This window comes from Nematolebias whitei, chromosome 3, assembly GCF_014905685.2.
Source record: "Nematolebias whitei isolate Nwh7 chromosome 3, NemWhi1, whole genome shotgun sequence".
In the NCBI taxonomy this organism is placed as follows: Eukaryota; Metazoa; Chordata; class Actinopteri; order Cyprinodontiformes; family Rivulidae; genus Nematolebias; species Nematolebias whitei.
In genome coordinates, this window is record NC_056500.1 from 26704695 (window position 1) to 26720630 (window position 15936).

Consider the following 15936-nt stretch of genomic DNA (forward strand, 5'->3'; position numbering starts at 1 on the left):
GGGGGGCTCTGGACTATGCTACGACTTTCCCTTAAAAATTCAATGTTGTCACCGCCTATATGTACATGTATAACGTCTGTTTATGTTGCTTTGCTGTGGTAGTTTTTTTTTTTTTTTTTTTTTTTTTGATGCCTCAAATTGTGCCCTGTCTAGGACACGGTGTGAGAGATTTTTTTTTATTTTTTATACCATCTCTCCTCCATGTTTTCTTTCCTTTTCTTATCCAAGCAAAATATTATTCTGAATAAGAAGGCCGCGCTGATTATTTTAGCCGCAGCTTTGTGCACTCCGCCCATCTTCGGACGACTGTACGTTCATATTCGCGTTGTATCTCGGTGCAATGCCAATAAAGTTTATTTTGATGTTCTGTTCCTGCTCTTCCTGTGAGCGTCTCCCCGTATGTAAGTTTTGCTGCCATGTCAGCCCTTCTTGTTGCGTTTAATAAATATCATTTTGTGTAATCCGCAAGTTCCTGAGTTCTGTCAGCGTGCTGGGTTCAACCTCAAGCTCAAACCATGACACAGAAATATGACAAACTAAAAACCACTAAAAATGTTCTAAAACTACTAAAAAAAGTGAACATTAAATGATTGAACTCCAAAGGCATAAGTGTCAAACTCAAGGCCCGGGGGCCAAATGTAGCCCTTGTTGACATCTTATCTGGCCACGAAGACGATATGTGAAACATAAAATCTATCGCTTGAATTTTTTTCAGTAATCTTTGATTATGATGTCGAAATCACAACAGAGAACATCAAATGAGACAAATCAAACTCTTGTTGAGGAACTGCGACCAAGAAAAGATGTTGGGTATCTGATTTGACTTAATGTAGATTCTGAAATTGGCCCTTAGTTTGAAAAATATTTTAATTTTGGCCCCCTTTTGTAAGTGAGTTTGGCACCCCTGTCCTAAGGGGACATCAGTAGGAAACATTAAGAGGAAATCCTTTAAGTACTGTAGTCTGGTGAGCTAAATATCTTGTGCTCAGACTAATATAAAGAATGGTTTCAGAAGGAGCTACCTTCACCTGCCTGAAAGCACGAACTGGTCCTAATAACATCATCCAAACACTGTAAAGACAAAGTAAATTATTTTTATGTCAAAACAATCCAGATGTAATTCAAGCTTTTAATATAGCTCACATAAATGTCCTGGTTTACTTTCCAAACTGAAACACAGACACTAAACAGCACTGGATACTGTCTAGTGAGCATCACTTTTCAGGTTTGCTTGAGACATTGTTGCTTGAGCACCAGATAGCTTCAGTTGTGCACCGTATTTTATTTATAGAAGAATTCAAAGAGTCTGAAGTGACAACAAAGAAAAGTCAGTTTAAGGAGTTAATGGTTGGCTCAGTGCAATAAACTGGTTGTCTTAAATGTACAGTTTAGTTCGTTTACATGACTAAAACTTGGCTAAAGGAAAATCAAAGATGTGATCATTTTTATTACTCAGATTTTATGGATGCAAACGTCTTTGTGGTAGTGTATGTATTAGTGAATTAGCATATTTACAATTTTTAGTATGTTAGCTGAATGTGTGAGGATGGGGAGGTATTGAGGAGGTGCTATGTTTATGTAAATTTGTGGGTTGCAAAGTTATTTTAGAATTTGTAGAGGAAAATGTTTTGTATTTTTATTGTATTTAGATTTTTAAATTGTTTGTATTTTAATGTGTAGTTTTTATTATATGAATTTGGAGGTTGTTAGATTGATTACATGAATATGTAGGCAGGAGTACGTAGGTACTCTAACTGTATTTTGATTGATAAATTGTATTTTAATGCATAGAAATGCCCAACCAGGGACTGGAGTTGTGAATTAGCTGTAGCTATGTATACACTCTTTGTGCAACGCATCAATCACAGACTTGTTCTGTTCTATGTTTGTGTGCATCGTCTCTGTCAAATAAACTAACAAATAAACTGACTACAGAAGGTGAATCGAGGACTAGATGAACAGATGGTGGCTGTGAGTGAATGATCGGTTTAACTGAAAGGGACCCCAAAATAAAATTCTGCTCATGGGACCTCACCACCTCAGTCTGATCCTGGGTTCAGTACAGGCAAACACTCGCTGAAAATGTAACTGTTGAAGCTTTTTTCTGAAGGTGCACGTCAGAAAGAACCTCGATCAACCATGGAGTGAGCCTTAGTAGAGATGATACACTTACTCCTAACAGGGTCCATTTATGACCTGATCATGGAGGCAGGGTCAAGCTGTGTTGAGTGAATGTACCTTGCTGTGGCCTCTTTTGTGGTCGGTCCATACGTTAAAGGATCCCTGCATCAGCAGCTTTCCCAGTTCGCTCAGGTTTCCCTGTCAACAAACAAACATGATGTCAGACTTTAATTTTAGGTGTTCAACTCAAAATGCCATGATAGAAGATTCAACTATTGATATAATCCAAAAAGAGAGATAAAATATATATCTGCACAAAATGAGTCATGCATGGACAGAATGCACAAATGTAATGAAATACGTTGTCCAAAAATGTTCAATCACTTCTCTGTGGCAGCAGGTCCAGGAGGGAAGCACAGAGCCCTGTCTATCTCCAGCTCCTCCTGGGGGGATCCCCAGGTGATCCCAGGACTGAGAGGATATTTAATCCTTCCATTGGATTGTACATCTGGGAGGCCGAGGTCATCATGGCCTGTGTGTACTGTGATAGCTGATAAGCATGTATTATATAAACTATTCTCACACACTGTCCAGGGCAGACGGGCTTCAATGCTGCATCTGTGTAAGCTTGTGAGTGAAAGTCTGTCGTTGCAAGTTAAAACCAGTTAAATATCTTCCTGTGTCCTCGTGTGGTTTCTTTTTAGTAATTAAGATGAATAGAGGATGTTTTTGTCCAACAGATACATTGCATCATCAGATGAACTCTCACGCATTTGCCTAAAGTTGGCCAACGAAACTTACAGGTCTTTGGACTAATGAAAACGTAAACCACTAGAGAGCGTTTTAAACTATTTGTCTTTTCACATTTTATTTCTCATATTGTGTTTTCTTCACAAATTCATGAGCCTCACCTCAAATCCAGTGATCGCTATCTGGTGCATGGAGTCGTTGACAGACTTGATGATGTCCAACATGGTGGCTAAAGCCTCCTCCAGCTCTGCCATCCCTTCCCCTTTACTACACTTTAACATCTCCTGGTTGATAAGAAAGTCCAGAGCATGAATTAGGAGGATTCAAGGATTTTAGGATATTAATGGTCACTGTACTTTTACATGAAATTTTGTTGGCACACTCATAAACAACACATTTCACAAACACGACAACCACAAACATCTGAAAACAATTTAAAAACATTTGATTCTCTTGGTGTGTGAATGTGTGTGGAAGCAGAAGGCGGTGGAGGGGCTGAAAAATGCTGTTCCTCATCCTGTTAGTCCTGATGGTGCGGTTCCTCTTCCCTGACAGCAGTGGGTCAAACATGGATTCACCTGAGGGTCTGTTGTCCATACTGTTGGACCATGTATGTCTATGCATGCGCTCAGAGTACACACAGTCCAACTCTGGGACCTCCTGTGCAGTCTTCACCACCTGAGACACGTCCCTTATATCCTCAGTCATGCAGCTGTACTCCACTATGCAGCCTTGGCAGAAGATGCTCTCTATAGTCCCTCTGCAAAAAATGTTCAGTAGCCATGGAGCTAGATTAGCTTGCTTCAGCTTTCTCAATAAGAACATCCTCAGTTAGCATGTTTAGTGTCCATGTCAGACCCTTGGTGATGTGATTGCCAAATGATCAAACTGAGTTCACTGTCTGCGCCTCCATATTGTTGATGTGGAGGGTTCTCGGTTTTTCAAAAGTCTCTAATGACCTCATTGGTTCTGATAGTGTTGAGGACCAGGCCATTTTCTGCACACACACCTGACAGATGTTGGTCTTCCTGCCTGTAAAATGTCTTATTGTCTGTAATTCATTCAACCATCATTCATACAGGTTAGTCTTGTTGGGTCACGACAACACATTTTCAAGAGAGACCTATTTTAAAGAGAGAACATATAAAGTACAGACGACAATAATTCAACAAAAAGCAATTAAATCAAATAAAAAGAAGTTATACAAACAGTCAAATCGAGGTGCCAAATAAAACAAGGTAAAATACTAAAAACAAGAACATATTTGCATATATTTTCTAATGTTTAAAACCTGTCATGGAAATTGTAACACATGTCCTCAGAATGAACCCTAGTTTGTCTGTTCAGCCTGGTTTAATCTAGTTTGAAAAGCAGCGTCAAAGTTCTGCTTCTGATGTTACGTATGTCCTAAAATAATCAAACTGTTAAATAGAAAAGAGGAACTTAGTCATACAGCTGCCTTCAACGGATGTCTGAGGTCTCATCCTTATTTGAAGAACGGTTTAATTGCTTAGCGCTGTAGCACACAGAAAAATAGTTACACTACACCAGCTGAAACACTGAGAGATCAGTTAAAACCTTATTTGGGCCACGCATTAATACTGATAACACGGAAGGCTGTGCTTCATCCTCTGTAACTAGGCAGAGCCTAGAGACTATACGAAGGAGATGCTTCCTTGTTTCGGGGCTGGTCGGACATTGTTTGCATGATGACTGGACCCAAGCCTCAGTGCTGAACCTGTAACTTTTCTGCCTTATCAAGATTAAATGGTAAAAGCTTTATACTTTTCTATGATTATATGAGTCGGCGTGAGTCTTCTCTCCACCTGGAAACAAAAGAACTGGCACCAACTCCGTGGTCAAGATGGCTGACAAAATCTAATTGGACAGCTTCAGATATTTTTGCAAGGTGTTCCAGGTTGCAGGAGCAGAGTAAGAAAAGGCCTTTTTGCCGAGTTCAGTCCACACTGAAGGAATGCTGCAGGTAATTATGGTCTGAGAGCGCCCATCTCCGTAGTGTCATTTGCAAACTTCACAATAATTGCGGCGGAGTGGATGGAGACATAGATAGTGATATGGATAAAAAGGGCCAGACTAAGCACACAGCCCTGCGGAATGCCGGTGTTCAGGATTATGGTTTCAAATGTCATGTTTCACACTCTGATATTCTGAGGTATGTTATTCAGGAAGGTCATAACACAAACAGAGTGAGGTGGAGAGTTTCAGATCAGTGAGTAAAAATATTAAATGAAACAGGAGGACGTAAAAACATTACATTTTCAGTGTTTCCAGTTTGTATTTAGGTAAAAAATATTAGGCAAAAGCAAAATATTGACATCACATTTTAGGTCTGCACATGCTGCGTACCTTGAGCATGAGTTGGTATTTGGTGATCCTCTGCACAGGCTTCAGCAGGTACGCATCCAGAGACAGTTTATGGTCCAGTTTCTTCTGGCATTCCTGGAGTCAAAGTTTCTTCATCAGTAACAAAACAACAAAAACGTTTAATTCATTCAACCTGACAAATGAGCAGAAGTCATTAAATATGTAGTGTTTGTGTGTGTCACCTGAAAGAAAAGGCTGTCTCCACACTGTCTCCACACGACCTCAGAGCGAGGTTTATTCTGACAGTACTTCTCATACACCTGAAGCTCTTCTTTCTGACCACACAAAAACAAGTCCTGGTGACCAGAGGCACAATCCTCAACCTTTAGTTTTTACTCAAATTATACGTCTTTAAAAGTGTTTCTTTGGACATTTAATATTATTTTACACATAACTGAAGACTTGTCAAAGTTTAAAAAATTCAATTCAGTTTTCAGTCCGTCCTTTCTTTTGTTTTTACAGATCTTGACTTTTTCAGATGCATTGTTTTTATGGACAGTTAGCTAAAATCTTCTGGTGAAACTGATATTTGTGACGACAACTCGCTCGTTGTTTCACGTAAACACAATATGGATGACTCTTAATTTTCTGATTTTAAACTTGTGCAGATAGAGGTGGTGGTTTTTTGGACCTGATCAACTCTGCAGCCTTTCTCTTCCTCTGGATGGCATTAATTTGGTCTCCAGTTTTAAAGTAAAGAAACTTGATGTTATTCTTATTTTTTTTTAATCAAGATGTATAAATTAGTCTCAGTATTAAAAATATAAACAGGACCTCTTTCTTCCACTTGAACAATATCACTAAAATTAGAAACATCTTATCCCAAAATGATGCAGAAAAACTGCTCCATAGTCCAGCTGGACTATTGTAATTATTTGTTATCTGGGTGTTTAAAAAAAAATCTTTAAAAAGTCTTCAGCCAATCCAAAGTTCTGCAGCAAGAGTTTTGATGAGAGTTAAAGGGAGATATATTGATTTTTTTTTATTTAGAACCCTTCCCTGGGCTGCCACCTTACCGTGGTGGAGGGGTTTGAGTGCCCCAATGATCCTTGGAGCTATGCTGTCAGGGGCTTCACGCCCCTAGTAGGGTCATCCAAGGCAGACTGGTCCTAGGTGAGGGACCAGACAAAGTGCAGTCCAAACTCCCCCACTCTGGAGCCAGGCCTGGAGGTAGGGCACACGGGCGAGCACCTAGTGGCCGGGCTTTTACCCATGGAGCTCAGCCGGGCACAGCCCGAAGAGGAGACGTGGGTCCCCCTTCCCATGGGCTCACCACCTGTGGGAGGGGCCAAAGGGGTCGGGTGCAATGTGGGATGGGTGGTGGCCGAGGGCGGGGACCCTGGCGGTCTGATCCTCGGCTACAGAAGCTGGCTATTGGGACATGGAATGTCACCTCACTGGTGGGGAAGGAGCCTGAGCTGGTGTGTGAGGTTGAGAGGCTCCGGCTAGAAATAGTCGGACTCACCTCTACGCATGGCTCTGGCTCTGGAACCAGTTTCCTTGAGAGGGGTTGGACACTCTTCCACTCTGGAGTTGCCCCTGGTGAGAGGCGCCGAGCAGGAATGGGCATACTTATTGCGCCCCATCTTAGTGCCTGTGTGTTGGGGTTCACCCCAGTGAATGAGAGGGTGGCCTCCCTCTGCCTACGTGTGGGGAGATGGGTTCTGACTGTCATTTGTGCTTATGCACCAAACGGCAGTTCAGATTATCCACCCTTTTTGGAGTCCTTGGAGTGGGTAATGGAAAGTGCACCTCTTGGAGACTCCCTTGTTCTGCTGGGGAACTTCAATGCTCTCGTGGGCAATGACAGTGAGACCTGGATGGGTGTGGTTGGGAGGAACGGCCCCCTTGATCTGAACCCGAGTGGTGTTCTATTGTTGGACTTCTGTGCTCATCATGGATTGCCCATAACAAACACCATGTTCAAGCATAAGGGTGTCCATATGTGCTCTTGGCACTAGGACACCCTAGGCCGCAGTTCGATGATCGACTTTGTCGTCATCTCATCTGGTCTGTGGTCACATGTCTTGTACACTCGGGTGAAGAGAGTGGTGGAGCTGTCCACTGATCACTACCTGGTGGTGAGTTGGCTCTGATGGTGGGGGAGGATGCCGGTCAGACCTGGCAGGCCCAAACGTATTGTGAGAGTTTGCTGGGAACATCTGGCAGAGTCTCCTGTGAGATGGAGCTTTAACTCCCACCTCTGGGAGAACTTCGAACATGTTCGGGGGAGGTGGAGGACATTGAGTCCGAGTGGGCCATGTTCCGTGCCTCTATTGTCAAGGCGGCTTACCGGAGCTGCGGCCGCAAAGTTGTCGGTGCCTGTCGCAGGGCGGCAACCCTCAAACCCGGTGGTGGACACCGGTGGTGAGGGATGCTGTTAGGCTGAAGAAGGAGTCCAATTGGGCCTTTTTGGCCTGTGGGACCCTGAAAGCAGCTGATGGGTACCAGCAGTCCAAGCGACATGTGGCACGGGTGGTCGCTGAGGCAAAAACTCGGGCATGGGAGGAGTTCGGAGAGGCTATGGAAAATTACTTCCGCACGGCTTTGAAGCGATTCTGGTTCACCATCCGGCGTCTCAGGGAGGGAAAGCAGTACACCACCAACACTGTTTATAGTAGGGGTGGTGTGCTGCTGACCTCAACTCGGGATGTCGTGGGTCGGTGGGCAGAATACTTTGAAGACCTCCTCAATCTTACCGGCACGTCTTCCACTGAGGAAGCGGAGCCTGGGGACTCTGGGTTGGGCCCTCCAATCTCTGGTGCTGAGGTCACCAAGGTGGTTAAAAAGCTCCTCGGTGGCAGGGCCCCAGGGGTGGATGATATTCGCCCGGAGTTCCTTAAGGCTCTGGATGTTGTAGGGTTGTGTTGACTTACACGACGCTGCAATATTGCGTGGACATCGGGGAAAGTTCCCCTGGATTGGCAGACAGGGGTAGTGGTCCCCCTATTCAAAAATGGGGACCGTAGAGTGTGTTCCAACTACAGGGGGATCACGCTCTTAAGCCTCCCTGGTAAGGTCTATTCGGGGGTTCTGGAGAGAAGGGTCCGTCGGATAGTCAAACCTCGGATTCAGGGGTAGCAGTGCGGTTTTCGTCCTGGTCGTGGAACACTGGACCAGCTCTACACTCTCAGCAGGGTCCTGGAGGGTGCATGGGAGTTTGTCTAACCGGTCTACATGTGCTTTGTGGACTTGGAGAAGGAGTTTGACCGCATCCCTCGGGGAACCCTGTGGGGGGGGGGGGGGGGTACTCTGGGAGTATGGGGTACCGGGCCCTTTGATACGGGCTGTTAGGTCCCTGTATGACTGGTGTCAGAGCCTGGTCCGCATTGCCGACTGTAAGTCGGGCTTGTTCCCGGTGAGAGTTGGACTCAACCAAGGTTGCCCTTTGTCACCAATTCTGTTCATAACTTTTATGGACAGAATTTCTAGGCGCAGCCAAGGTGTTGAGGGGATCCGTTTTGGTGGCCTTAGGATTTCTCTCTGTGTTGCCTTGCCTCTAGCGTTCATTCTCCTCCATGTAGGACAACACATTTCTCTCAAATGTTGGAACACTGGGTCCAAAGTTGTTTCTGAGTCAATGGATAATGGGTCTCAAAGTTTCCATCATTTCAACAACCTTCTCATATAGCCCCTCTCTCTAGACTTGCTCCCAAAGTAGAATTCCAACAGTGCCCTTGTCCATGAATGTCTTTTTCCAGTAATTTAATTTCTCATCAGAATTTCCTGGTTCCCCAACATCTGACAAAGACCTTGTTAATCCAGCTTCATACTATGTGTCTCTCTCATTACACAGCCGATGTTGCTACGGGTTTGGAGGCACCGTGGTTTCAAACTATGAATGTCTGATCTTCCCACACCAAAGTTGTGTAACATAAGTGCTGCATAAAAATTGCATATCATTCTGAGATATACCATAGTTTTAGTTAAAGTAACATTTCTGCAACAAAAAAGAAACATTTTGGTGTGATGGCAACAATACCAGTTTTTCTTATTTTTATACCTATTTTTTTTTTTTCACTGCAGTCATTTAGTGATGGGTGGGAGTTATTTGTGGTCAATATGTCACTGTCTGCATATAGGATCTTCAATTATAGGGTTTACAGTTTTTAACTTACTGACCCTTCTCAGAAAACAGGTTCCCACCAGCTCGGGGTTCTCTGCACAGTTCTCCAGCTCCATAAGAAATGTCCTGCAAGTAAAAGATATTCAACATTTTTTTTAATGTTTTCTGCATGAGTAGATACAACAAAAAGAATATTCCTGCTGTCCAGTTGGTGTAAACATTTACATTTGTTCACCATATTGACATGTAGAGTTACAAAATGTAAAAAAATGTTGAAGTACTTGACCCAATAGTTATGCTCTGTCTTGTTTAAATGACACCGAACAGACATCCATCCATCCATCCATCCATCCATTATCTTTAACCTGCTTTTTTTTCTTTCTTGGTCATGGGGGTCACTGGTGCCCATGCCCAGCCTTCACTGTGTGAGAGGCAGGGGACACCCTGGAAAGGTTGCAAGTCCATCACAGGGACACATGGAGACAAACAAGACAAACAGCCATTCATTCTCTCAGTCACACCTAGGGACAATTTAGCATTACCAATCAGCCTAACATGCAAGTTTTTGGTCTGTGGGAGGAAACCGGAGTACCCGGAGAAAACCCACGCATGCATGGAGATAACATGCAAACTCCACCCAAAATGGCCTGCTAGGCAGGAATGTGGTCAGGCGAATTTCTTGCTAAGAGACAGAAGCTCTAACAACTATGCCACCGTGCCACCTTGACACCGAACAGATACCTCTAAATCCGTTCTCTATACAACAAACAAACAATACCAGAATTTGATTTTTGCAGTATTAACACATCCACAATAACTCCTCACCAATTTCTCAGTCTCCAGTCACACATCTGGAAATTTCCTCCCTCTTGTACTTAATGAGTCTTTAATTGCTAAAAAGATGCTTCCTCTGCTTCTGTGTGAGGTTTTACCAGACAATGGACATCAGGAGACCACTAGGTCTAAATAACCTGTCATTATTACTGGATTGAGCAAGTGATTCTGTCTCTCTGCTTACATCTGGTACTAGTAGCAATGGCTAAAATTCAAGGTGGCCTGGATACTGGGAAGCTTCTCAGATGTACCTCTCTGTTCCAGTCAACAAAAAGAACCAGTTTTTTTGTTTAGCCCTGCTAAGTTGTAGATCACCGGGTAATTAGACTTTTCTAAGACTATATTCACCCCAAACCTGATTTTATGGTCCTGACAAAAAGCTTGGCTTTATCTTGTGTCAGCTTCATTTTCCAGACTTCTTGCTCTTGACTGTGCCTTCTACAGCTCAACTCCCGCCGCTGCCAGTGAAGGTGGATTAACCTCCATTTTAAAATCCAGTTTCAGCTGTCGGCTGAATCCTCCTGGGATTGTTATAATTTTGAGCAACAACTGTAAGACATTTTTCCCTCCTCTCTTTTGTTTACAGTGTACCATTCAACAATGTACAATTCGATTTTAACAAACTAAATTATGGACCTGATGACAGGTCTTATATTTAGATATGACTGTTTTGGGGTGGAGTTATTGAACATGCATAGAGTAGGACATGTTTAGTGGTAGCTCTGTGAGAAAGTGATTATAATATATTATAATTAACACCTAAATTTGTCCATTGCTTGCTGTGGCTATATGTTAGAAGAGCTATCAGTACCTCAGTGTCTTCAGAGCCATATTTGGATAAACGTCAAGGGTGAAAGGTTGTGCTAGGCAACTTTAGGGAAGTTGATTCACCCAAGAAGCTGGATGCTAAAGAAAAGATGCTACAATGTTTTACCATGACAGAAAATGGACACCAAATAACACCAGACTTGAGTCAATAATCTCAGAGTTCCTTAAGAAGGAAGTGGCAACTGATTTAAAACTGCTCAAAGAATAAGTTGCTTATTAAAACTAAATTATTTATGAGCTTGACATATTAATGAGCATAGTGATCAGATAGCTAGTAAGCTAATATGGCAAAGCTATATTAGACATTTTGAGTAAGAATGATAAAGACTTAGAGGCACGCCTTAGGTTGACTAATATTTAACTCGCAGCCTGTAGGAGGGCTCAGAAAGTCCACACCCTACAGAGTTTATGGAAAAATTTCTTTAGAATTAGTTGTGCTCGAGGAGAAACCGGGCCTGGACAAAGTTCACACTATGTGTTGAACCAGGACATGTTATCATGATGTGAAGACTATCCCCTGTTATCCAACAGAAAAATTGTGTACATTTTTTTCTGACTTCACACGGTCTGTGGACAGAGGGAGGCTCTTATCTCTGTAAAAAAAAAAAAGAGCTCCATGGTTGTGTTAAATGTTAAATTCAGTTCCCTCCACACAATACTATGTTAAATGGCCAAACACATGAGTTTGAAGATGTCAGGGGAATTGAGATAAAGGTTATGGATGCTTGAGTAAAGAGATGATGAAAGGATGATTAATTTATCCAACAGAAGACGTGGAATTTGTCAACTTGAAACTAAAGAAGAATTATGTTCTGGAAACTGGGAGTTCCTTGTGTTGGTCTGTGTGGCTGAGCTCTATACTTCAATCATGAAACACCAGCTGTGTGCTGAGCTTGTCTCTAGCTATGGTCTTTTGGTTCTTTGGTTTCTGACATCTTTTCTGCTTTAAAAAATATTTTATCTTTTCATACAGGACAGCTTATCTACACACTCCCTCAGGTTGTGTTTTATTGTACGATGACAGGTTACAGTTTTGTTTTATTGTGGGAAGACATAGCATGCATTGTTGGATTCATGCTTCTTCCAGGAGAAAAGGAGGGAGGGAGTCTTTTTGAATTATTCATTGATTTATTGGTTCAGGGATAAATTACTCCATATTTTCAGAGCTATGTAGAATTTGAGCTTAATAGGACGAAATATCTAATAAAAATTGTATTTGAAGTGACTGCTGGTATCAGTGGATATTAGATTTGTTAGTTTGAATTTTAATATCCTAAATTATAATCCAGTTAAACACAGTTCATTTTTGATCCATCTACAGAATTGTAGTGCACACATAATTTTGATTATTGAGACTCATTTGAGGGATGTAGACCACTTCAGACTGAAGAGAAAATTGACAGTTTTCAAACTATAAAGGTATACGAATTGTAATTAAAGCCCTAACTTTACATTAGGACTTGTCCTAAAAATCTGTCAGATGACGGGAGGAGTTTAAACAAACCTTTAACTTGAATTTTACATAATAAAGAACTATTTATGCAAATAAAATCTTACTTGTTGTGAAAATCATATATCTCTGGCAGATTGCCAAACAGCACATCTTTCTTGTTCTCCAATGATGGGGGGATATGATGACTCCTCTCCAAGTTACTCAGCTCAGCAAAGTAGCCCTGAGGAACCAGATGAAACAGAAAGCAGAATTGGGGTAGGGGGGTAGGTAATTCCTGTTTTTAAAGTAAAACAAGAAAAACAAAGTCCTACCCTTCCCAGAAAAAAGGTATTTTGCTTGCCGTGTTTCATACTAGAGTTTAAAACTTAGATTATCGTATGTCCTGGGGACCTTCTGAATAATCTGAGCAGCTGTAGTCAGAGGAACATCAAGCTGTTTGGATATGGCCTGATGGTCTTTACCTTTGACATGATGTCAGTCATTTTCCTTTGAAACTCCTGAGACAACTCTGTCCTCAGCTTTCATTGTATTACACACCATGATAGCAAACAGCCCTGTGACTACCTGTCACCCTTTAAAAAAACAGATTGTCTGATTACAGACTGAAGACCCCTGGGATGCTGATTACAGGACAAACCTTAATTTAAGATGTTCCTCTGGTCAGATTGTTTTCTATTTTTATAGAAATACAGTACCAACTATTTAGTCAGCCAGTAGTTTTTGTAAAAGATTTCTGCTGAAGTTTGTTTCAAAAGCAATGATTGATTTTCAGCATGTGATCAGCTGGTTTTGGTTGTCAGCAGCAAACTGGTTGATCCACTCTGAGAAGGTGCTATTTAAGAGACTGAGCTGAATACAGCACCTCAGACTGAGGAAGTCTCTTGGATGAGAGACGAAACGTTTCTAGATTTTTTTTTTGATTTGCTTTGTTTTGTTTTTTTGAATGTCCAGAGGACCAGATTTAACTTTTTTAGATTTTTCTACCTGGATTATTGAGCATGCATCAGGAGATTTTCAGCATAGTAATTGTCTGATTATTATCCTGATGCTCAATAATCCAGGTAGAAAAATCCAAAAAAGTTCAATCTGGTCCTCTGGACATAAAAAAAAAAAAAAAAAAAAGCAAAAAAATGTAGAAACGTTTCGTCTCTCATCCAAGAGACTTCCTCAGTCTGAGGAGCTGTTTTCAGCTCAGTCTCTTAAATAGCACCTTCTCAGAGTGGATCAACCAGTTTGCTGCTGACAACCAAAACCAGCTGATCACATGCTTAAGAAGGACCATCAGCCTAACAATGGATCATTAGCACACTGATGGCTGTTTACTGTTCACAGAGGGCTGAGTGATACTAGCAATCACAGCATTGTAAGAGGGGGACAGTTGAACACGTAGGCCTCCGCCCCTGTTTAATGATGGACGATTTCTTTTCACAAAGATGGCCTCCTTTACTCCTCTCTCAAACCATCGTTCCTCTCTATCCAGGATGTGAACATCTTCATCCCTGAAAGAGTGACCGCTGGCCTGGAGATGAGTGTAGACCGCAGAGTCCTGGCCTGATGATGTTGAGCTTCTGTGCTGGGCCATCCTTTTGGCCAGTGGCTGTTTTGTTTCCCCGATGTAAGACTGATTATTACTTTAGTCAGTTTCAATTTTTGTGACCTTTGTGAGTTTTTCTTTACTTCACAAGATGGTGACAAATGAGCCCATATCTTCTCCACACGTCAAGACTGGTTACTATACCTCCATGATGCTTTGCAGTTCTTCCACGTAGATCCTCTCTGATTCAATCAGTTCAGTCATGATGAGTCTGTAAAGATAACAGAAATAAACAAAATAATCTGAAAACAACACCAACAGAGGAGTTCTGATAGAGAGCCCTTTAAACTAAACTGTTGGACCTTAACAAAACACTCCATCAACGTTTCAATGATAAAAACTGTGTACTTTATACTTTAGTAGACACATTAGTACCCCCTTCCCCCCAGAGGTCAAACATCTAATATCTCTGAAAGGAAGGAGTTTAACAGTTTGCTGGGTCAGAAAGGAACGTAGGGGAACATAAAAATCCTTTTCGAGTTGCTCATGTTTGGCAGATGAAACAGAAGAACTGATGCTGAGCAGGAAAACTTTGTGGAGAAGGACTGAAACCAGTTTGGTGAAAATGTCCCTGACAAGCTGAAGAACGTACCGGTAATTATTTGATTACAACTAAGAACATGCTGTGAAACAGCAGTCCTGTTTTCTGTGCTCACTGCATGGACATGTATGAGTGCATTGTGAGAAAACATGTCCAACATAAGTGCTTTCGTTGATTTGTATAATTTTACACATGACTTAATTTCCTCAGGAAGGGAATAATTAGGTTTACTGAAGCAGCAGTCAGAAAATACATGAAGGAGGGAAGGACACTCCATGGAGCGTGTCTGTTTTCACCTTAATGGATATTAAAGCATAAAAAAAAAGATTTTTATATCAAGTACAATCTCTGCTGCAGAATTGCAACAGTTACTACGCCAATTACTGACCAAATACAGATGCGTTTTACAGAACCTTTACAGTGCCAGTCTTCAGATACTGCTGTATAATAACCTGGTCAAAGGAGAAGATAGGAGTCACTGACATCAAGACTCGAAGGCTCCTCACAATGCATGGAGGGTTACACCCCATGTCCAGCACCCTGAGACTGTACACGAACAGAGGCAGAGGTCTAATGAGCATCAGAGCCACCATACAGGATGAAACAACTTAGATCCTGGAGTGCACAAGGAGGACAGCCACCAATGAAGAAGTGATGAGTGAATGTATCAGGCAGCAGCAGAAACCAAAGGCAAGGCATGTACCACAAGCAGTTTGAGGAAGTGGCTGATATCAACAAATCCTACCAGTGGCCAGATTGGGCTGGACTGAAGGACAGCACAGAGGCACTAATCATGGCAGCACAAGAACAGAACCTCAGCACAAGATCAATAGAGGCCAGGGTCTACCATTTCAGACAAGACCCAAGATGCAGATTGTGCAAGGATGCCACTGAGTCTGGACCAGTGTACAGGAACATCTGTGGACTGGAGGTCTCACAGTCGAAGTGAGGCAGGTGATGACTAACCAGTCGGACATCATGGTGGCTGGCAAGCTACAGAAGAAGGCAGTGGGGATAGACATAGTAATCCCAAGACAATGTAACATCAGGAAGGAGCAGATGGAGAAATACCGAGGTTTTACCGAAGAACGTTCATCTTACAGGGTGATGTCTCACTAACTTCACACTTCTTTACCGGTTTATAAGTCAAAACGTTGGTATCCTTCCTTTAGGTCTTCAGAGAAGGAAGTTGATGGATGTTAAAGTTTTGGGTGGAGGCTGCACTATCGGTACGTTTAACATATCTACAGAAATGTTCATGGTTCCTCCCACTTTACAGCACTCCACCCTATCGACATACGTTCTTTCTTTCACCCTGGAACATTTTAAGGCAGGGCAGTCAGAGCCAACATTTAAATCCTGCT

The 15936-nt window shown here is 42.2% G+C and overlaps 1 protein-coding gene across 1 annotated transcript in view; it reads right to left on the minus strand.

Moving 5' to 3' along the window:
* The window catches only part of mcf2l2 (MCF.2 cell line derived transforming sequence-like 2), a 66225-nt gene that overhangs the window by 7018 nt on the left and 43271 nt on the right, over positions 1-15936 (minus strand). The window contains exons 16-22 of the mRNA XM_037674266.1: positions 14176-14242; positions 12542-12657; positions 9379-9448; positions 5439-5531; positions 5239-5331; positions 3033-3155; positions 2239-2319 (exon numbers count right to left, since the gene is read on the minus strand). Of these exons, the coding sequence (XP_037530194.1) occupies positions 2239-2319; positions 3033-3155; positions 5239-5331; positions 5439-5531; positions 9379-9448; positions 12542-12657; positions 14176-14242 (643 nt within the window). The remainder of the gene's footprint in view (positions 1-2238; positions 2320-3032; positions 3156-5238; positions 5332-5438; positions 5532-9378; positions 9449-12541; positions 12658-14175; positions 14243-15936) is intronic.